Source organism: Carcharhinus amblyrhynchos, unplaced genomic scaffold (genome assembly GCF_965287045.1).
Source record: "Carcharhinus amblyrhynchos unplaced genomic scaffold, sCarAmb.v2.hapA chromosome_104, whole genome shotgun sequence".
Lineage (NCBI taxonomy): Eukaryota > Metazoa > Chordata > Chondrichthyes > Carcharhiniformes > Carcharhinidae > Carcharhinus > Carcharhinus amblyrhynchos.
In genome coordinates this window covers 665,336-688,922 of record NW_027649844.1, presented here as the reverse complement: position 1 = coordinate 688,922, position 23,587 = coordinate 665,336, and the positions used below count along the sequence as shown (strand labels likewise).

The window sequence follows — 23,587 nt, the reverse complement described above, 5'->3', positions numbered from 1 at the left end:
GTCACTCAGGAAAAGATGTTTCCACTCACGAGCGAGAGTGGGACAGGGGGAGGGAAGCTTTCAGTCTGAGACAGTCAGAGACAAATCCGATAGCGGAATTCAGGAGAAACTTCTTTCCTGAGGGACTGGGGAGAATGTGGGACTCATTCCCATGGAGAGTGGTGAGTATGGGGACCTCCCTCCCACAAGGATTGAGGCCAGTTTGGGGCTCACTCCCATGGGGAGTCTGGGAGAATATGGGACTTGTTCCTATGGGGGACTGTGGATAAAGTCCGACTCTCGCACATGGGCAGTGGTGGAGAATGCGGGTCTCGCTCCCACAGGAAGCATGGAGCTCGTGGGTCTCGTTTCAAAGGGAAATTGGGAAGAATATGGGACACCCTCACAGGGGGAGTCGGGGAGAATGTGGGACTCGCTCCCGTGGGAAGCTAGGAGAATGTGTGGCCCGTTCTCCGGGTCAGTGTGCGAGAATGCGGACTCACTCCCAGGTCAGAGTGAGGAGAATGTGGGACCTTCCCATGTGGTGGAGGGAAGAATGTGGGATGCACTCCCACGAGGAGTGGGGGATAATAGGGAATGCATTGCCGTGGGGAATTGGGAGAATGTTTGTTTTGCTCCCAAGGGGACCAGGAAGAGTTGGGAGCTCGTTCTACTGGGGATTGGGAGAGAATGTGGGACTTGGTCCCAAGGGAAGTCGGGAGAATGTTGAACTCTCTCCAATGGTGAAAGAAGGAGGATGCGTTTCCCACGGGAAACGAGGAGAATGTGGGTCTCGCTCCCACGGGAAACGAGGAGAATGCGGGTGTCGGTCCCACGGGGAACGAGGAGAATGTGGGTCTCGCTCCCACGGGGAACGAGGAGAATGCGAGTCTCGCTCCCACGGGAAACAAGGAGAATGCGGGTCTCACTCCCACGGGGAACGAGGAGAATGCGGGTCTCACTCCCATGGGAAACGAGGAGAATGCGGGTCTCACTCCCATGGAAAACGAGGAGAATGCGGGTCTCACTCCCACGGGAAACGAGGAGAATGCGGATCGCACTCCCATGGGAAACGAGGAGAATGCGGACCTCGCTCCCACGGGAAACGAGGAGAATGCGGGTCTCGCTCACATGGGAAATGAGGAGAATGCGGGAATTGGTCTTTGGGGGAGTTTGGAGAAAATGACACTCACTTCCCGGGACAGTGGGGGTGAAAGTGAGACTCGCTCCCGGGGGGAGTGGGGAAATGTAAACTTGTCTTTCTGATTGTTATTCCAGTTCTGGTGGATGGAAGATTCCGGAGACTCCGGTCACAGAGAGACACTGCTCCACACGTCGTCCAGGCTGGTTACAGGGTAGAGTCAGATTTTACAATATCAGATTTACTCTCACTGTCCAGCACTGTTCACATCGCTTACACTCTCCAATATTTATACACCTCATTTCAGGATCACATCCCACCCTGGAACAGGGGGAAGTAAACCGGACAGTTTGTTTTAACAAACATCAGAATGAATGCAAATGGAAGCGAGAGATAAAGATTAAAAACTGCAGCAGTTACTTTGTCTATGAGCTGAAACCGACACGAGGCTGTAACGCTGCTTATTGCACAGGTACATTGCTGTTTCAAAATGACCCAGGAGGGTGAGACTGGATAAACTGGGACACTGACACACCCAGTGACTGAGGGGGAGAGGGACGGAGTGACTGAGGGGGAGAGGGACGGAGTGACTGAGGGGGAGAGGGACGGAGTGACTGAGGGGGAGAGGGACGGCGTGACTGAGGGGGAGAGGGACGGAGTGACTGAGGGGGAGAGGGACGGCGTGACTGAGGGGGAGAGGGACGGAGTGACCGAGGGGGAGAGGGACGGAGTGACCGAGGGGGAGAGGGACGGAGTGACCGAGGGGAGAGGGACGGAGTGACCGTGGGGGAGAGGGACGGAGTGACCAAGGGGAGAGGGACGGAGTGACTGAGGGGGAGAGGGACGTAGTGCGATGTAGTGAGGGGTGTGGGGTGCGGTGAGTGAGGGGAGTGGGGTGTGAGTGAGGGGAGTGGGGTGCAGTGAGTGAGGGAGTACGACGTAGTGATAGAGGGGAGTGGGGCATAGTCACTGAGGGGAGTGGGATTGAGGTGATTGGGATTGAGGGGGTGAGGTGATCAGGATTGAGGGGGTGAGGGGATCGGGATTGAGGGGGTGAGGGGATCGGGATTGAGGGGGTGAGGGGATTGGGATTGAGGGGGTGAGGGGATTGGGATTGAGGGGGTGTGGGCATTGGGATTGATGGGGTGAGGGGATTGGGATTGAGGGGGTGTGGGCATTGGGATTGATGGGGTGAGGGGATTGGGATATACTGACGGGAATTAGAGTACAGTTTGATGAAATTCCCAGTTGTGACACAGGATCTGGGCCATGACTGACTTCGGGTTGAACATATTGGGAAGTGTAAATTTATCCCAATACTCAGAATGAACATTGAGGATCCGGATGATTTCTACTCTGTGATCTCCAATATCTTTTCCCTTCTCACAGATCCAAGGACAACACCAACTCTGGGAGCCGAGGATAAATCCCAGCCGGAAACCACTGACCCAGATTCCCCAATCCCAACAGAATCTCCAACCTCAGGTATCAATGTCCCACAAGTTTGTCTGGATTAAATATTCCCCAAATATAGTGCTGGAATCCCGGACTCGGATGAATGTGTGTGGAGACTGAGTGGAAGTGGGGTGTAGTGAGTGAGGGGTGTGGGGCGTAGTGAGTGAGGGGAGTGGGGTGTAGTGAGTGAGGGGTGTGGGGTGCAGTGAGTGAGGGGTGTGGGGTGTAGTGAGTGAGGGGTGTGGGGTGTAGAGAGAGATGGGAGTCAGGTGTCGTGAGAGAGGGGTGTTGGGTGGAGTGAGTGAGGGGAGTGGGATGTAGTGAGTGAGGGGAGTGGGGTGTGGTGAGTGAGGGGAGTGGGGTGGAGTGAGTGAGGGGAGTGGGGTGTAGTGAGTGAGGGGGTGTGGGGTGTAGTGAGTGAGGGGGTGTTAGGTGTAGTGACGGATGGGTGTGGTGTGTAGTGAGTGAGTGGTGTGCCGTGAGTGAGGGATTGGTGTGGGATGGAGTGAATGAGGGGAGTGGGGTGTATTGAGTGTGGAGGGTGGTGTGCAGTGAGTGAGGTGGAGTGAGTGTGGGAATGGGATTTCGTGAGTGAGGAGGGTGGGGTCTAGTGAGTTGGGGGAGAGGGATATAGAGAGTGAGGGACGTGGATGTAGTGAGTGAGGGGATTGGGATTGAGGTGGATGAGAGGATTTGGATTGAGGGGGTGAGGGGATTGGGATTGAGGGGGGTGAGGGGATTGGGATGTACTGACGGGAATTAGAGTACAGTTTGATGAAATTCCCTGTTGTGACGCAGGATCTGGGCCATGACTGACTTCGGGTTGAACATATTGGGAAGTGTAAATTTATCCCAATACTCGGAATGTACATCGAGGATCCGGATGATTTCTACTCTGTGATCTCCAATATCTTTTCCCTTCTCACAGATCCAGGGACAACACCAACTCTGGGAGACGAGGATAGATCCCAGCCGGAATCCACTGACCCAGATTCCCCAATCCCGACAGAATCTCCAACCTCAGGTATCAACGTCCCACAAATTTGTCTGGATTAAATATTCCCCAAATATAGTGCTGGAATTCCGGAGTCGGGTGAATGTGTGTGGAGACTGAGTGGAAGCGGGGTGTAGTGAGTGAGGCGAGTTGGGTGTAGAGAGTGTGGGGAGTTTGATTTTGGGAATGAGGAGACTGGGATTTCGGGACTGAGCAGAGTGGGATGAAATGAGTGAAGGGAATGCTGTTGAGGGAGTGAGAGGGTGTCATATAGGGAGTGAGGGGAATGGGATTGAGAGAGAGTGGATTGGAATTGAGGGAGTGAGGGGAATGGGATTGAGGGAGTGAGGGGAATGGGATTGAGGCGTTGAGCACAGTGGGATTGAGGGGGTGACAGTATTGGGATTGAGGTGGCGAGGGGGTGGCCAATCCACCCAACCGCAGATCTTTGGGACACGAAGGGGTAATTTCGCATCTTTTGACATTACGTCCAACTACCTCTGCTGCTACGACTCTTTGAGGCAGTGCATTCCAGGTTCCCTCCAACCTGCAAACCCCCTGCACCTTACCATAAATCTCTATCTCCTGGTTGTTTACCCCTCTACAAAAGGGGGGAATAAAAAACACTTCCTTCCTATCTACCCAGTCAATGTGCCTCATTATTTTGTACACCTCTATCAGGTCCCGTCCCCCTCAGCCTTCTCTTCCCCAAGTAGAACAAGCCCAGCCTCACCAGCCTCTCTCTCCATATTTGCAATGCTCCAGCCCAGGCAGTGTCCTGGTAAATCTCCTCTGCACCCTCTCGCTGTCCAGTGCAATCACATTCTTCCTATAGTGTGACAATCGGAGGTACACACAGTACTCGAGCTGTGTCTGACCAGATCCATTGTAATCTTCCTCCTCTGATATTCCGCACCATCCCTCTCCCTTCAGCCACTCCGTCCCTCTCCCCTCAATCACTCCGCTCCTCTCCGCTCAATCACTCCGCTCCTCTCCGCTCAATCACTCCGTCCCTCTCCTCTCAATCACTCCGTCCCTCTCCCCTCAATCATTCTGTCCCTCTCCCCTCAATCACTCTGTCCCTCTCCCCTCAATCATTCTGTCCCTCTCCCCTCAATCACTCTGTCCCTCTCCCCTCAATCACTCTGTCCCTCTCCCCTCAATCACTCCGTTCCTCTCCCCTCAGTCATTAGCTGTGGTAAATTGCATGGATTGGCGATGCTAAATTGCCCCTTAGTGTCCAATCATGTGTAGGTTAGTTGGATGGCTAATAAAGACAGTTACCCCATTTTTATCCACCATATCTCCGTGTCCTGCTGCCTTCAGGGATCGATGGGCAAACACGCCAAGGTCGCTCTGGTCCGCTGTCCTTGCATCCTAGGGTTCACTGTGCTTTCCCCTGTCCTTTTGAGTCCCCCACTGAAAATACCTCACCTCACCCTTTTCAGTGTCAAATTCCATTTGCCGTGGTTTTGCCTCTCTGCCCAGCCTGACCATCTGTGGCGTCTCTGTTGGGTTTATTGCTGTGTTCCCATAGCCTCGGCTCCAATTGTTCATCTGGAACAGAGGGTGCTGTGTCTGAGGTGTGAGGCAGAGGGTCAGGATTTCACTGGGAACACAGATAGAAACCTGGTTCGAACAAGAGGGGTAAAGATTTGAGATTGAGTGTGTAATATTTTCAATCGGGTGGTGTCAAGAGCAGAGCAGGTGTCGAAGGTGAGGTTTTCGGTTCTTCGATAATCAGAATTCTCTTTGGAAAACGAACTGCAGATTGTATTAACATTAAACCTGTCTCTGTGTCTCAGTTCTGGACTCCGCACACACTGACCCTTGTGAGGATCACACTGTGCTGAGCGATACCTGGAGGAGCACAAGTTGCAGACGGACAGAATGTATCAGGGACGTGAAGTGTGATTATGATCTTCGTACAGGCTGGTACCGGTTTAAAAGGTAGAGGCAGCGACATTTCCTGATAAACTGGGCACAGCGGGAGGAAAGGGTCAGTGTGGATACAGTCACTGCAGAGAGACTGCGATGGTCAGAGATACCAGTGCGGGGTGGGGAGGGGTGGGTGGAGTGGGGGGCGGGGGGCAGTGGGTGGTGGGGGGGGTGTGGGGGCGTGGGGGGGTGTGGTGAGCCGGGGGTGGGAAAATGCAGTCGGTAAATTCTTCCCGTGATGATGTGAATGGTTGTTGGTGAGAAATGAGTGGCCTGCGGGGAGATTTCACTCTCAGTCAGGTTGCTGTGTGTGTGGAGCCTCACGCAGGCCAGACCGAGTAAGGATGGCAGATTTCCCTCCCCATTCACCCCACACAAGTGCCAGGCAATGACCATCTCCAGCAAGGGAGGATCTGACCATCTCCCCCCTCCACATTCAACCATCACTGCATACTCCCCCACCACGTCCCCATACTCCCCCACCACCACCTCCCCCACTATCACCCTCCTGGGGGTTACCATTGACCAGAAAGTGAACAGTCATTGATATACTGTGGCAACCAGAGCAGGTCAGAGGCTGGCAATCTGCAGAAAGGAACCCACCTCCTGACTCCCCGATAAGTCAGTTCACCACGTACAAGCACAAAAGTCACATAAGCACATAAGAAATAGGAGCAGGAGTAGGCCATCTAGCCCTTCGAGCCTGCCCCACCATTCAATAAGATCATGGCTGATCTGTCGTGGCTCAGTTCCACATTCCCGCCCTCTCCCCATAACCCTTAATCCCCTCTCTTATCAAAAACCCATCAACCCGCATCTTAAATATATTTAGCGAGGTAGCCTCCACCACTTCAACGGGCAGAGAATTCCAGAGATTCACCACCCTTTGAGTGAAGAAGTTCCTCCTCAACTCCGTTCTAAACTGCCCCCCCTTTATCTTGAGGCTGTGCCCCCTAGTCCTACTATCCTTTCTGAGCGGGAAGAGTCTCTCCACCTCTATCCTATCCATCCCATTCATCATCTTATACGTCTCAATGAGATCCCCCCTCATTCTTCTAAACTCTAACGAGTACAAGCCTAGTTTATTCAGCCTCTCCTCATAGCTCAACCCCCTCATCTCCGGTATCAGCCCAGTGAACGTCCTCTGCACTCCCTCCAAGGCCAAAATATCCTTGCGTAAGTACGGCGCCCAAAACTGCACACAGTACTCCAGCTGCGGCCTCACCAATGCCCTGTACAGCCGCAGCAAGACCTTCCCTACTTTTATATTCAATCCCCCTCGCTATGAAGGCCAGCATCCCATTCGCCTTCCTGACCACCTGCTGCACCTGCAGACTGGGTTTTTGCGACTCATGCACAAGGACCCCGAGGTCCCTCTGCACCGTCGCCTGCTGCAGTTTTTCGCCACATAAGTAATAGTCCTTCCGACCATTCGGGACAGGACAGGACAGGACAGCTCGATTGACACGCTAACTACAAACATTCACTCTCTCCACCACCAACACATAGAGATGGCGGGCCGAAGGGCCAGCAAAGTCGATGAACTGGAAACATTTGGAAAGGACATTGGGTAAATGCTGGAAGGAGAGGCGTAAAATCCAGTGGGAAGCGGAATGGGAGGAGAGTGAGACAACATTGGTAGATCATTCAGAGGGGCTAGCAGGGATACAGAGGACTGAATGGCTCTCTATCCCAGCTGTATCACTCTGTAATTCTCTGTCTCTGTGGTTGTTGTTCCAGTTCTGGAGGATGGAAGATTCCGGAGTTTCGGGCTGAAGTGGGACACTGCTCCACAGGATCTCCAGGCTGGTTAGAGGGTAGAGTCAGACTTTACAATATCAGATTTACTCTCACTGTCCAGCACTGTTTACATCGCTTACACTCTCCAATATTTATACACCTCATTTCAGGATCACATCCCACCCTGGAACAGGGGGAAGTAAACCGGACAGTCTGTTTTAGCGAGCATTGGAAGTGGTATTGGTATCACTGGGATTGGAATCCCTGCAGCTGGGAGCGAGAGATAAAGATTAAAAACTGCAGCAGTTACTTTGTCTATGAGCTGAAACCGACACCAGGCTGTAACGCTACTTACTGCACAGGTACATTGCTGTTTCAAAATGACCCAGGAGGGTGAGACTGGATATACCGGGACACTGACACACCCAGTGACTGAGGGGGAGAGGGACGGAGTGACTGAGGGGGAGAGGGACGGAGTGACTGGGGGAATAGGGTTGCAGTGACTGAGGGGGAGCGGGACGGAGTGACTGAGGGGGAGAGGGAAAGAGTGACTGAGGAGAGTGGGTGCAGTGAGTGAGGGGAGTGGGGTGTAGTGAGTGAGGGGAGTGGGGTGTAGTGAGCGAAGGGAGTGGGGTGCAGTGAGTGAGGGGATTGGGGTGTAGTGAGTGAGGGGAGTGGGGTGTCGCGAGCGAGGGGAGTGGGGTATAGTGAGCGAGGGGAGTGGGGTGCAGTGAGTGAGGGGAGTGGAGTGGAGCGAGTGAGGGGAGTGGGGTGCAGTGAGCGAGGGGAGTGGGGTGCAGTGAGCGAGGGGAGTGGGGTGCAGTGAGTGATGGGAGTGGGGTGCAGTGAGTGAGGGGAGTGGGGTGTAGTGAGTGTGGGGAGTGGGGTGTAGTGAGCGAGGGGAGTGGGGTGCAGCGAGTGAGGGGAGTGGGGTGTAGCGAGTGAGGGGAGTGGGGTGTAGTGAGTGAGGGGAGTGGGGTGCAGCGAGTGAGGGGAGTGGGGTGTAGTGAGTGAGGGGACTGGGGTGCAGTGAGTGAGGGGAGTGGGGTGTAGTGAGTGAGGGGAGTGGGGTGTAACCTCGGCACTTTCGGCCTTTCCAGATTCCAGTCGAACTCCGTTGCGAATCCCTCGATTGAACCTGCCTCCCCCACACTGTCAGACAGCTCACTGCACACCCCAACCACTCACCGTGTGAAAACATTTCTCCCCGTGTCCCCATCGATTCTCTGCCTGATCCCTGTGAAATTCTCTGTCCCCCTCTCATTCTCGACCCGACCCAAACACAAACTCTTTCTCCCTCTCGACTCTGCCCCAGACCCTCCTCGTGATCCTGAACCCCTTGATCAAATCTCCTCTCCCCCTTCACCTCTTCCCCGTGGAGAACATTCCCCAACTTTCTCCAATCCCTCCACGTCACTGAGATTCCCCCATCCCCCTCGACACTCTCTCCTGCATTGAGGTTGTTGTTATCTGTGTGAGGGAGGGAGAGGGTGGCCACAAGTCTCTGTGTGAGATTGACTGTACTTTATCTGTTAACGTTAAACATTTCTCTGTCACTCAGACCCAAACTCAGTGCTCACTGACCCGTGTGTCGATCACATGGTGCTGAACCAGCCCTGGAGAAGCAGCGATTGTACTGGGACAGAGTGTGTGGGAGAGGTGCAGTGTGACAAGGATCTTGTCTACGGATGGTACAGGTTCAACAGGTAAGGTGTCGGGGACACACCCAGCTCACCCCGCGGGATGTTGGGAGTTGGTCTCAGGCGGTGTGATGACGGGTGGGATATTTTATCCTACACACTGCCTTGGTTGACCAATCCCACCACAGGGCCAGTGGACTTTCCGTTGGTCCCCACATTGGGTCCAGCGATGATGAGGCCAGGGAGCTCCATCCAGTGCTCCTGAAGCTACGACCAGTGAGATTGTCAATGTCAGACTGGGACACACCACTTGCCTGGTGCCCTACTTTTCTTCTGAGGTCGAACAGCGAGGGAAGGTGGAATGGAAAAGCTGTGTAATTAAAGGCACTCGGACAGCGTCACTCAAGAAAAGATTTTTCCACTCGCGAGTGAGAGTGGGGCAGGGGGAGGGAAGCTTTCAGTCTGAGACAGTCAGAGACAAATCCGTTAGCGGAATTCAGGAGAAACTTCTTTCCCGAGGGACTGGGGAGAATGTGGAACTCATTCCCATGGAGAGTGGCGAGTATAGGGACCTCCCTCCCACAGGGATTGAGCCAGTTTGGGGCTCACTCCCACGGGGAGTCTGGGAGAATATGGGACTTGTTCCTATGGGGGATTGTGGAGAAAGTCCAACTCTTGCCCATGGGCAGTGGTGGAGAATGTGGGACTCGCTCCCGTGGGAAGCAGGGAGCACGTGGGTCTCTCTTCAAAGGGAAAGTGTGAAGTATATGGGATTCCCTTACAGTGGGAGTCGGGGAGACTGTGGGACTTGCTCCCGTGGGAAGCTGGGAGAATGTGTGACCCGTTCTCAGGGTCAGTGTGCGAGAATGCGGACTCACTCCCAGGTCAAGAGTGAGGAGAATGTGGGACCTTCCCATGTGGTGTAGGGAAGAATGTGGGATGCACTCCCACGAGGAGTGGGGGATAATAGGGAATGCATTGCCGTGGTGAATTGGGAGAATGTTTGTTTTGCTCCCAAGGGGACCGGGAAGAGTTGGGAGCTCGTTCCACTGGGGATTGGCAGAGAATGTGGGACTTGCTCCCAAGGGAAGTGGGGAGAATGTAGAACTCTCTCCAATGGTGAAAGAAGGAGAATGCGGGACTCATTCCCACGGGGAATGGTGGCGAATATGGGACTGGCTCCCTTAAGGAGATGGGGAGAATGTTGGACACACTCTGCGTGTAGTGGGGAGAATGCGGGTCTCACTCCCACGGGAAATGGTGGAGAAGATGGGACTCGCTCCCACGGGAAACGAGGAGAATGCGGGTCTCGCTCCCACGGGAAATGAGGAGAATGCGGGTCTCGCTCCCACGGGAAACGAGGAGAATGCGGGTCTCGCTCCCACGGGAAACGAGGAGAATGCGGGTCTCGCTCCCACGGGAAACGAGGAGAATGCGGGTCTCGCTCCCACGGGAAACTAGGAGAATGTGGGAATTGATCTTAGCGGGAGTTTGGAGAACATGACACTCACTTCCCGGGACAGTGGGGGTGAAGTGAGACTCGCTCCCGGGGGGAGTGGGGAAATGTAAACTTGTCTTTCTGATTGTTATTCCAGTTCTGGTGGATGGAAGATTCCGGAGACTCCGGTCGCAGAGAGACACTGCTCCACACGTCGTTCAGGCTGGTTAAACGGTCAGTCAGACTTTACAATATCAGATTTACTCTCACTGTCCAGCACTGTTCACATCGCTTACACTCTCCAATATTTATACACCTCATTTCAGGATCACATCCCACCCTGGAACAGGGGGAAGGAAGCGGGACAGTTTGTTTTAACTGGGATGGGAATCCCTGCAGCTGGGAGCGAGAGATAAAGATTAAAAACTGCAGCAGTTACTTTGTCTATGAGCTGAAACCGACACCAGGCTGTAACGCTGCTTATTGCACAGGTACATTGCTGTTTCAAAATGACCCAGGAGGGTGAGACTGGATATACCGGGACACTGACACACCCAGTGACTGAGGGGGAGAGGGACGGAGTGACTGAGGGGGAGAGGGACGGAGTGACTGAGGGGGAGAGGGACGGAGTGACTTGAGGGGGACAGCGACGGAGTGACTGAGGGGGAGAGGGACGGAGCGACTGAGGGGGAGAGGGACGGAGCGACTGAGGGGGAGAGGGACGGAGCGACTGAGGGGGAGAGGGCCGGAGCGACTGAGGGGGACAGCGACGGAGCGACTGAGGGGGAGAGGGACGGAGCGACTGAGGGGGAGAGGGACGGAGCGACTGAGGGGGAGAGGGACGGAGCGACTGAGGGGGAGAGGGACGGAGCGACTGAGGGGGAGAGGGACGGAGCGACTGAGGGGGAGAGGGACGGAGCGACTGAGGGGGAGAGGGACGGAGCGACTGAGGGGGAGAGGGACGGAGCGACTGAGGGGGAGAGGGACGGAGCGACTGAGGGGGAGAGGGACGGAGCGACTGAGGGGGAGAGGGACGGAGCGACTGAGGGGGAAAGGGACGGAGAGACTGAGGGGGAGAGGGACGGAGTGACTGAGGGGAGAGGGACGGAGTGACTGAGGGGGAGAGGGACGGAGTGACTGAAGGGAGAGAGGGACGGAGCGACTGAAGGGAGAGAGGGACGGAGCGACTGAGGGGGAGAGGGCCGGAGCGACTGAGGGGGAGAGGGCCGGAGCGACTGAGGGGGAGAGGGCCGGAGCGACTGAGGGGGAGAGGGCCGGAGCGACTGAGGGGGAGAGGGACGGAGCGACTGAGGGGGAGAGGGACGGAGTGACTGAGGGGGAGAGGGCCGGAGCGAGTGAGGGGAGTGGGGTGCAGCAAGTGAGGGGAGTGGGGTGTCGTGAGAGTAGGGTGGGAAGTAGTGAGTGAGGGGAATGGGGTGTCGTGAATGAGGGGAGTGGGGTGTAGTGAGTGAGGGCAGTGGGATGTAGGGAGTGAGGGGAGTTGGATTTTGGGACTGAGCAGAGTGCGGTATAATGAGTGAAGGGAATGCTGTTGAGGGAGTGAGAGAGTGTCACATAGGGAGTGAGGGGAATGGGATTGACGGAGTGAGGGGATTGGGATTTGTGTAGTGAGGGGAATGGGATTTGTGGAGTGAGGGGAATGGCATTTGTGGAGTGAGGGGAATGGCATTTGTGGAGTGAGGGGAGAGGATGTATTGATTGAGGGGATTGGGGCATAATGAGTGAGGGGAATGGGATTGAGCGGCTGAGGGGATTGGGATTGAGGGGGTGGAGTCAGTGGGATGTAGTGAGTGAGGGGTGTGAGATTTAGAGAGTGAGGCGAGTTAGAGTTATGGAATGAGTGGATTGGAATTTAGAAGGTGAGGGGATTTGGATTGAGGGGATGAGAAGTGTTGGATTTAAGAATTGAGGGGATTGGGATTGAGAGGTGAGGGGATTTGGATTTAGGGGGTGAGGGGTTTGGGATTGAGGGGTTGAGGAGATCGGAATTGACGGGGTGAGGGGATTGGAATCGAGGTGTTGAGTGGATTGGGATTGAGGGGGTTAGGGTGTTGGGGGTGAGGGGATTGGGATTGAGGGGTTGAGGGGATTAGGATTGAGGGGGTGAGGGGATTGGGATTGAGGGGGTGAGAGGATTGGGATTGAGGGGGTGAGAGGATTGGGATTGAGGGGGTGAGGGGATTGGGATTGAGGGGGTGAGGGGATTGGGACTGAGGGGGTGAGGGGATTGGGACCGAGGGGGGTGAGGGGATTGGGATCGAGGGGGTGAGGGGATTGGGATCGAGGGGGTGAGGGGATTGGGATTGAGGGGGTGAGGGGATTGGGATTGAGGGGGTGAGGGGATTGGGATTGAGGGGGTGAGGGGATCGGGATTGAGGGGGAGAGGTGATCGGGATTGAGGGGTTTGGGTATCGGGATTGAGGGGGTTTGGGTGTCGGGATTGAGGGGGTGAGGGCATTGGGATTGAGGGGGTGAGAGTATTGGGGTTGAGGGGGTGAGGGGATTGGGATTGAGGGGGAGGAGATTCTGATTCTTGGGGTTGAGGGGATTGGGATTGACGGGGTGAGGAGATTGGGATTGAGGGGGTGAGGGGATTGGGAGTGAGTGGGTGAGGAGATTGGGATTGAGGGGGTGAGGTGATCGGGATTGAGGGTGTGCGGGGATCGGGATTGAGGGGGTGAGGGGATTGGGATTGAGGGGGTGAGGGGATTATGTGAGGGGCGAGGCGATTGGGATCGAGGGGGTGAGGGGATCGGGATCGAGGGGGTGAGGGCATTGGGATTGAGGGGGTGAGGGGATTGGGATGTACTGACGGGAATTAGAATACAGTTTGATGAAATTCCCAGTTGTGACACAGGATCTGGGCCATGACTGACTTCGGGTTGAACATATTGGGAAGTGTAAATTTATCCCAATACTCGGAATGAACATTGTGGATCTGGATGATTTCTCCTCTGGGATCTCCAATATCTTTTCCCTTCTCACAGATCCAGGGACAACCCCAACTCTGGGAGCCGATGATAAATCCCATCCGGAATCCACTGACCCAGATTCCCCAATCCCGACAGAATCTCCAACCTCAGGTATCAATGTCCCACAAGTTTGTCTGCATTAAATATTCCCCAAATATCGTGCTGGGATCCCGGACTCGGATGAATGTGTGTGGAGACTGAGAGGAAATGGGATGCAGTGAGTGAGGGGAGTGGGGTGCAGTGAGTGAGGGGAGTGGGGTGCAGTGAGTGAGGGGAGTGGGGTGCAGTGAGTGAGGGGAGTGGGGTGTAGTGAGTGAGGGGAGTGGGGTGTAGTGAGTGAGGGGAGTGGGGTGTAGTGAGTGAGGGGAGTGGGGTGTAGTGAGTGAGGGGAGTGGGGTGTAGTGAGTGAGGGGAGTGGGGTGTAGTGAGTGAGGGGAGTGGGGTGTAGTGAGTGAGGGGAGTGGGGTGTAGTGAGTGAGGGGAGTGGGGTGTAGTGAGTGAGGGGAGTGGGGTGTAGTGAGTGAGGGGAGTGGGGTGTTGTGAGTGAGGGGAGTGGGGTGTTGTGAGTGAGGGGAGTGGGGTGTTGTGAGTGAGGGGAGTGGGGTGTTGTGAGTGAGGGGAGTGGGGTGTTGTGAGTGAGGGGAGTGGGGTGTTGTGAGTGAGGGGAGTGGGGTGTTGTGAGTGAGGGGAGTGGGGTGTTGTGAGTGAGGGGAGTGGGGTGTTGTGAGTGAGGGGAGTGGGGTGTTTTGAATGACGGGAGTGGGGCTTAGTGAGTGAGGGGAGTGGGGTTTAGTGAGTGAGGGGAGTGGGATGTAGTGAGTGAGGCGGGTGGGGTGTAGGGAGTGAGGGCAGTGGGGTGTAGGGGGTGAGGGGAGATGGATTGCAGGACTGAGGAGACTGGGATTTAGGGACTGAGCAGAGTGGGATGTATTGAGTGAAGGGAATGCTGTTGAGGGAGTGAGATGGTGTTTTTTAAGGGAGTGAGGGTAATGGGATTGAGGGAGTGAGGGGAATGGGATTTGTGTAGTGACGGGAATGGGATTTGTGTAGTGAGGGGAATGGGAATTGTGTCGTGAGGGGAATGGGATTGACAGAGTGAGGGGAATGGGATTTGTGGAGTGAGGGGAAAGGATGTATTGATTGAGGGGATTAGAACATAGAACATTACAGCGCAGAACAGGCCCTTCGGCCCACGATGTTGCGCCGACCAGTTAAAACAATGACCCTCTAACCTAAACCAATCCCTTTTCGTCCATAAACCTATCCACGGATCTCTTAAACGCCCCCAAACTAGGCGCATTTCCAACTGCAGCAGGCAGGGCATTCCAATCCCTCACCACCCTCTGGGTAAAGAAACTACCTCTGACATCCGTCCTATTACTACCACCCCTTAATTTAAAGCTATGCCCCCTCTTGCTAGCTTTCTCCATCCGAGGAAAAAGGCTATCACTGTCCACCCTATCTAAACCTCTAATCATCTTATATGTTTCAATAAGATCCCCTCTTAGCCGCCTTTTTTCTAACGAAAACAACCTCAAATCCCTCAGTCTCTCCTCATAGGACCTCCCCTCAATACCAGGCAACATCCTGGTAAACCTCCTCTGCACCCTCTCCAAAGCCTCCACATCCTTTCTATAATGTGGGGACCGGAACTGCACAAGTGTGGCCACACCAGAGTTGTGTACAGTTGCAACATGACGCTGCGACTCCTAAATTCAATCCCCCTACCAATAAACACCAAGACACCGTATGCCTTCCTAACAACCCTGTCTACTTGATTCCCAACTTTCAGGGATCTATGTACACATACACCTAGATCCCTCTGTTCATCCACACTATTCAGAGTCTTCCCGTTAGCCCTATACTCTACACATCTGTTATTCCTGCCAAAGTGAATTACCTCACACTTCTCTGCATTAAACTCCATCTGCCACCTCTTGGCCCAGCTCTGCAACTTGTCTGTCTCCCTGTAAACTATGACACCCTTCCTCACTATCTACCACACCTCCGACTTTGGTGTCATCAGCAAATTTACTAATCTACCCAACTATACCCTCATCCAGATCATTAATAAAAATTACAAACAGCAGTGGCCCCAAAACAGATCCCTGAGGCGCACCACTCGTAACTGAACTCCATAAGGAAGTGAATGGGTGGCTCAGGGATTGGTGTGGGAGGAATGGGTTTGAATTTATGGGGCATTGGCGCCAGTATTGGGGTAGGTGGGACCTGTTCGGGCAGGATGGGGTTGGTCTGAACCGTGCTGGGACCAGAGTGCTGGCGAATCGAGTAAAGAGGACTGTAGACAGGGCTTTAAACTAATTAGGGGGGGGGAGGGTGCGAGGGTAGGTGATGTTACGAGGTCTAAAGTTAAGGAGAGGGTACAGGTAAGGGAAGAGGCCGAGGATGTCCCAATAATAGAGGGAGTAGGGGGCGTGAGTATAGTTGGTGGCGTTACGGCAAATAGGGTCCAGGTGAAGGCTGGGATGAAAGCGCTTTATCTGAATGCACGAAGCATTCGGAATAAAGTGGATGAGCTGGTGGCGCAGATCGACACAAATGGATACGATCTGGTGGCCATTACAGAGACGTGGCTGCAGGGTGACAGGGACTGGGAGCTGAATGTACAGGGCTATCAAGTGTTTAGGAAGGATAGGCAGGAGGGAAAAGAGGGGGGCGTAGCTCTGCTGATTAGAACATAGATAGAACATAGAACATTACAGCGCAGAACAGGCCCTTCGGCCCACGATGTTGCGCCGACCAGTTACAAAAACAATGACCCACTAGCCTATACCAATCCCTTTTCGTTCATAAACCTATCCATAGATCTCTTAAACGCCCCCAAACTAGGCGCATTTACAACTGCAGCAGGCAGGGCATTCCAATCCCTCACCACCCGCTGGGTAAAGAACCTACCCCTGACATCCGTCCTGTAGCTACCCCCCCTTAATTTAAAGCCATGCCCCCTCGTGCTAGCTTTCTCCATCCGAGGAAAAAGGCTATCACTATCCACCCTATCTAAACCTCTAATCATCTTATATGTTTCAATAAGATCCCCTCTTAGCCGCCTTCTTTCCAACGAAAACAACCCTAAATCCCTCAGTCTCCCCTCATAGGACCTCCCCACCATACCAGGCAACATCCTAGTAAACCTCCTCTGCACCCTCTCCAAAGCCTCCACATCCTTCTTGTAATGTGGGGACCAGAACTGCACACAGTACTCCAAGTGCGGCCGCACCAGAGTAGTGTACAGTTGCAACATGACGCTGCGACTCCTAAATTCAATCCCCCTACCAATAAACGCCAAGACACCGTATGCCTTCTTAACAACCTTATCTACTTGATTCCCAACTTTCAGGGATCTATGTACACATACACCTAGATCCCTCTGTTCATCCACACTATTCAAAGTCCTCCCGTTAGCCCTATACTCGACACATCTGTTGCTCCTACCAAAGTGAATTACCTCACACTTCTCCGCATTAAATTCCATCTGCCACCTCTCGGCCCAGCTCTGCAACCTATCTAAGTCTCCCTGCAGACTATGACACCCTTCCTCACAATCTACCACACCTCCGACTTTGGTGTCATCAGCAAATTTACTAATCCACCCAACTATACCCTCATCCAGATCATTAATAAAAATTACAAACAGTAGTGGCCCCAAAACAGCTCCCTGAGGCACACCACTTGTAACCGAACTCCATGATGAATATTTACCATCAACCACCACCCTCTGTCTCCTATCCGCTAGCCAATTCCTGATCCAATTCCCTAGATCACCCCCAATCCCATACATCTGCATTTTCTGCAGAAGCCTACCATGGTGAACCTTATCGAACGCCTTACTAAAATCCATATATACCACATCAACTGCCTTGCCCCCATCCACCTCTTTGGTCACCTTCTCAAAAAACTCAATAAGGTTAGTAAGGCACGATCTACCCGCTACAAAACCATGCTGACTATTTCTAATCAATTTATTACACTCCAAATAACTATAAATCCTATCCCTAATAATTTTTTCTAAAACCTTGCCCACAACAGAAGTAAGACTCACCGGTCTATAATTCCCGGCAAAGTCTCTGTTCCCCTTCTTAAACAATGGGACAACATTCGCTATCCTCCAATCCTCCGGGACTACACCAGAGACCAATGACGACCTGAAGATCAGAGCCAGAGGCTCTGCAATCACCTCTCTAGCCTCCCAGAGAATCCTAGGGTAGATCCCATCCGGACCGGGGACTTATCTATTTTCAGCCCCTCAAGAATATCCAGCACATCCCCCTTATCAACCGTAATACTGTCTATTTTACACCCCTGCAACCCAGTGTCCTCCTCAGCTATATTCATGTCCCCCTGCGTGAACACCGAAGAGAAATATTGGTTCAATGCTTCTCCAATCTCCTCCGGTTCCACACACAACTTCCCTCTGCTGTCTGTAACTGGCCCTAATCTTGCCCTGACCAACCTTCTGTTCCTGACATACCTATAGAACGCCTTAGGATTCTCCTTAATCCTATCAGCCAAAGTCTTCTCATGTCCTCTTTTAGCCCTTCTTAACTCACTCTTCAACTCCCTCCTAGCCAATCTAAAGGATAGCATCACGGTGGTAGCAAGGGATGATATTGGAGCCAAGGGGCAGAGGGTGGAATCGTTGTGGGTGGAGATTAGGAACAGCAAAGGGTGGAAGACGCTGGTGGGTGTCGTCTATAGGCCCCCGAATAATGATCTGGAAGTGGGGCGGGTGTTAACGCGCAAATAAGTGCGGCGTGCAGGAATGGGACGGCCGTAGTTATGGGGGATTTCAATCTGCATATTGATTGGTGGACCCATGTTGGACGCGGGGGGCTCAAGGAAGAGTTCTTGGAATGCTGCCAGGATAGTTTCCTTGAACAGTGTGTGCTGGAGCCGACGAGAACATAGAACATAGAACATTACAGCGCAGAACAGGCCCTTCGGCCCACGATGTTGCGCCGACCAGTTAAAAAAAAACAATGACCCACTAACCTAAACCAATCCCTTTTCGTCCATAAACCTGTCCACAGACCTCTTAAACGCCCCCAAACTAGGCGCATTTACAACTGCAGCAGGCAGGGCATTCCAATCCCTCACCACCCTCTGGGTAAAGAACCTACCCCTGACATCTGTCCTATAACTACCCCCCCTTAGTTTAAAGCCATGCCCCCTCGTGCTAGATTTTTCCATCAGAGGAAAAAGGCTGTCACTATCCACCCTATCTAAACCTCTAATCATCTTATATGTTTCAATAAGATCCCCTCTTAGCCGCCTTCTTTCCAGCGAAAACAACCCCAAATCCCTCAGCCTCTCCTCATAGGATCTCCCCTCCATACCAGGCAACATCCTGGTAAACCTCCTCTGCACCCTCTCCAAAGCCTCCACATCCTTCCTGTAATGTGGGGAGCAGAACTGCACACAATACTGCACAGAACTGCACACAATACTCCAAGTGCGGCCGACGAGGGAGCGAGCTATCTTGGATCTGGTGCTATGTAATGAGGTGGGTAGAATTAGGGACCTTGTGGTGAAGGATCCTCTTGGGGAGAGTGATCATTGTATGGTGGAGTTTCTGGTGCAGATGGAGGAGGAGAAAGTGGGTTCCCGGACACGCGTCCTTTGTTTGAATAGAGGGGAGTATGGTAGGATGAGAGAAGAATTGGCGAATGTGGACTGGGAGAGCGCGTTGGAGGGAGGGTCTGTTGAGGAGCAGTGGAGGATCTTTAAGGAGATCTTACTTGGTGCTCAGCAGAAATTTATTCCAATGGTCAAAAAGGATAGTAGGAGGAGAGGTAATAAGCCGTGGATAGCGAAGGAGGTGAAGGAAAGTGTTAAATTAAAAGCGGAGGAATTTAGAGTAGCTAAGAGTAGTGGGCGAGAAGAGGATTGGGAGAGGTTTAAATGTCAACAAAGATTGACAAAGAAGTTGATAAAGAAGGGTAGGAGAAACTATGAAGCTGGGCTAGCGCTTAATATAAAAAAGGATAGCAAGAGTTTTTATAAATATATGAAAAGGAAGAGGCTGGCTAGGATGAACGTTGGTCCTTTAGAGGATGAGAAGGGGGACCTAGTGGTAGGGGATGGGGATATGGCTAAGGTATTGAATAACTTTTTTGTTCCTGTCTTCACGGAGGAGGACGTGAATAATTTGCCGGGTGTTAGCGATGGAAAGGTGGTAGGACTGGAGGGTCTGAATGACATTACTGTTACTAGAGAGGCAGTGCTCGACAGACTGGAGGGGCTGATTGTGGACAAGTCCCCAGGACCGGATGGAATGCATCCGAGGGTTCTGAAAGAAATGGCGGAGGTGATAGTGGATGCCTTGGTGGTTATTTTCCAGACGTCGCTGGATTCCGGGGAAGTGCCGGATGATTGGAAAACGGCTAATGTTACGCCGTTGTTTAAGAAGGGTGCCAGGCAAAAGGCGGGGAATTATAGGCCGGTTAGTTTAACGTCTGTGGTAGGTAAAATGTTAGAATCTGTCATTAAGGAGGAAATTGCGAGGCATCTTGAAGGGAATTGCTTGATAGGGCAGACGCAGCATGGTTTCATTAAAGGGAAGTCGTGTCTGACAAATTTACTGGAGTTCTATGAGGATGTGTCTAGGGCGGTGGATAGAGGAGAGCCGGTGAATGTGGTCTTTCTAGATTTTCAGAAGGCGTTTGACAAAGTACCTCACAAGAGGTTATTGCAGAAGGTCGAGGGACATGGAGTTGGGGGTAGGGTGTTAGCGTGGATAGAGGATTGGTTGTCAAATAGGAGGCAGAAAGTGGGGGTCAACGGGTGCTATTCAGATTGGCGGATGGTGACTAGTGGAGTGCCCCAGGGGTCGGTGCTGGGGCCTCAGCTTTTTACCATTTGTATAGATGATCTGGAGGAGGGAACCGAGTGTAGGGTGTCGAAATTTGCTGATGACACCAAGATTGGGGGAACGGCAAATTGTGCGGAGGGTGTGGAGAGTCTGCAGAAGGATCTAGATAGGCTGGGCGAATGGGCCAGGAAATGGCAAATGGAATTTAATGTTGGCAAGTGCGAGGTGGTCCACTTTGGTAGGAAGAATGGTAGGAAGGACTATTACTTACGGGGCGAAAAACTGCAGCAGGCGACAGTGCAGAGGGACCTCGGGGTCCTTGTGCATGAGTCGCAAAAACCCAGCTTGCAGGTGCAGCAGGTGGTCAGGAAGGCGAATGGGATGCTGGCCTTCATAGCGAGGGGGATTGAATATAAAAGTAGGGAGGTCTTGCTGCAGCTGTATAGGGCATTGGTGAGGCCGCAGCTGGAGTACTGTGTGCAGTTTAGGCACCGCACCTGCGCAAAGATATTTTGGCCTTGGAGGGAGTGCAGAGGAGGTTTACTAGGCTGATACCGGAGTTGAGGGGGTTGAGCTATGAGGAGAGGCTGAATAAACTGGGCTTGTACTCGTTAGAGTTTAGAAGAATGAGGGGAGATCTCATTGAGACATATAAGATGATGAATGGGATGGATAGGATAGAGGTGGAGAGACTCTTCCCGCTCAAAAAAGACAGTAGGACTAGGGGGCACAGCCTCAAGATAAAAGGGGGGCGGTTTAGAACAGAGCTGAGGAGGAACTTCTTCACTCAAAGGGTGGTGAATCTCTGGAATTCTCTGCCTGTTGAGGTGGTGGAGGCTGCCTCGCTAAATATTTTTAAGACGCGGGTTGATGGGTTTTTGATAAGCGAGGGGATTAAGGGTTATGGGGAGAGGGCGGGAAAGTGGAACTGAGCCATGACAGATCAGCCATGACCTTGTTGAATGGCGGGGCAGGCTCGAAGGGCTAGATGGCCTACTCCTGCTCCTATTTCTTATGTTCTTATGACGAATACTTACCATCAACCACCACCCTCTGTCTCCTATCTGCTAGCCAATTCCTGATCCAATTACCTAAATCACCCTCAATCCCATACATCTGCATTTTCTGCAGAAGCCTACCATGGTGAACCTTATCAAACGCCTTACTAAAATCCATATATACCACGTCAACTGCCTTACCCCCATCCACCTCTTTGGTCATTTATCAAAAAACTCAATAAGGTTACCTTCCACAAAACCATGCTGACTATCTCCAATCAATTCATTACTCTCCAAATAACTATAAATCCTATCCCTAATAATTCTTTCTAAAACCTTGCCCACAACAGAAGTAAGACTCACCGGTCTATAATTCCCAGGGAAGTCTCTGTTCCCCTTCTTAAACAATGGGACAACATTCGCTATCCTCCAATCTTCTGGTACTATACCTGTGACCAATGACAACCTGAAGATCAGAGCCAGAGGCTCTGCAATCGCCTCATTTGCCTCCCAGAGAATCCTAGGGTAAATCCCGTCCGGCCCAGGGGACTTATCTGTTTTCAAACCCTCAAGAATATCTAGCACATCCCCCTTATCAACTGCAATACTGTCTAGTTTACCCCCCTGTCACCCAGTGTTCTCCACAGCTACATTTATGTCCCCCTGCGTGGACACCGAAGAGAAATATTGGTTCAATGCCTCTCCAATCTCTTGCGGTTCCACACATAACTTCCCTCTGCTGGGGGCATAGTGAGTGAGGGGAATGGGATTGAGCGGCTGAGGGGATTGGGATTGAGGGGGTGGAGTCAGTGGGATGCAGTGAGTGAGGGGTGTGAGATTTAGAGAGTGAGGCGAGTTAGAGTTATGGAATGAGTGGATTGGGATTTAGAGGGTGAGGGGATTGGGATTGAGGGGGTGAGGGGATTGGGATTGAGCGGCTGAGAGTATTTGGATCGAGGCAGTAGCGGGTGAGGGGTGTGAGACTTCGGGAGTGAGGCGAGTTAGAGTTATGGATTGATTGGATTTGGATTTTGGGGGTGAGGGGATTGGGATTGACGGGGGAGGGGACTGGGATTGAGAGGGTGAGGGGATTGGGATTGAGGGGGTGAGGGGATCGGGATTGAGGGGGTGAGGGGATCAGGATTGAGGGGGTGAGGGGATCGGGTTTGAGGTGGTGAGGTGACTGGGGTTGAGGGGATTGGGATTGAGGGGGTGAGGCGGTTGGGATTGAGGGGGTGAGGCGGTTGGGATTGAGGGGCTGAGGGGATTGGGATTGAGGGGGTGTGGGGATTGGGATTGAGGGGGTGTGGGGATTGGGATTGAGGGGGTGAGGGGATTGGGATGTACTGACGGGAATTAGAATACAGTTTGATGAAATTCCCAGTTGTGACACAGGATCTGGGCCATGACTGACTTCGGGTTGAACATATTGGGAAGTGTAAATTTATCCCAATACTCGGAATGAACATCGAGGATCCGGATGATTTCTACTCTGTGATCTCCAATATCTTTTCCCTTCTCACAGATCCAGGGACAACACCAACTCTGGGAGCCGAGGATAAATCCCAGCCGGAATCCACTGACCCAGATTTCCCAATCCCGACAGAATCTGCAACCTCAGGTATCAATGTCCCACAAGTTTGTCTGGATTAAATATTCCCCAAACATAGTGCTGGAATCCCGGACTCGGATGAATGTGTGTGGAGACTGAGAGGAAATGGGATGGAGTGAGTGAGGGGAGTGGGGTGTAGTGAGTGAGGGGAATTGGTGTGTAGTGAGTGAGGGGTGTGGGGTTTCGTGAGTGAGGGGATTCGGGTGTAGTGAGTGAGGGGTTTGGGGTGTAGGGAGTGAGGGGAGTGGGATGTAGTGAGTGTGGGGAGTGGGTTGTAGTGAGTGTGGGGAGTGGGCTGCAGTGAGTGAGGGGAGTGGGCTGCAGTGAGTGAGGGGAGTGGGCTGCAGTGAGTGAGGGGAGTGGGCTGCAGTGAGTGAGGGGAGTGGGCTGCAGTGAGCGAGGGGAGTGGGCTGCAGTGAGCGAGGGGAGTGGGCTGCAGTGAGCGAGGGGAGTGGGCTGCAGTGAGCGAGGGGAGTGGGCTGCAGTGAGCGAGGGGAGTGGGCTGCAGTGAGCGAGGGGAGTGGGCTGCAGTGAGCGAGGGGAGTGGGCTGCGGTAAGCGAGGGGAGCGGGGTGCGGTGAGTGAGGGGAGTGGGGTGCAGTGAGTGAGGGGAGTGGGGTGCAGTGAGTGAGGGAGTGTGATGTAGTGATAGACGGGAATGGTGCATAGTCACTGAGGGCAGTGGGATTGGGATTGAGGGGGTGAGGGGATGGGGATTGAGGGGGTGAGGGGATGGGGATTGAGGGGGTGAGGGGATGGGGATTGAGGGAGTGAGGGGATCGGGGGTGAGGGGATCGGGATCGAGTGGGTGAGGGGATCGGGATCGAGGGG

The 23,587-nt window shown here is 53.2% G+C and overlaps 1 protein-coding gene and 1 long non-coding RNA gene across 2 annotated transcripts in view; both read left to right on the top strand.

The window, feature by feature from the left end:
- The first annotated feature begins 3,509 nt into the window (after window positions 1–3,509).
- LOC145338598 (uncharacterized) lies at window positions 3,510–7,485 on the top strand. Its single transcript, XR_013885851.1, has 4 exons — window positions 3,510–3,599; window positions 5,375–5,519; window positions 7,248–7,324; window positions 7,418–7,485. It is a non-coding gene; the product is annotated as an uncharacterized LOC145338598 (long non-coding RNA).
- Window positions 7,486–8,811: 1,326 nt separating this feature from the next.
- LOC145338599 (uncharacterized) overlaps window positions 8,812–23,587 on the top strand; it is a 142,791-nt gene continuing 128,015 nt past the window's right edge. The window contains exon 1 of the mRNA XM_080182973.1: window positions 8,812–8,953. Within this exon, the coding sequence (XP_080039099.1) occupies window positions 8,847–8,953 (107 nt within the window). The 5' untranslated portion in view covers window positions 8,812–8,846. The remainder of the gene's footprint in view (window positions 8,954–23,587) is intronic.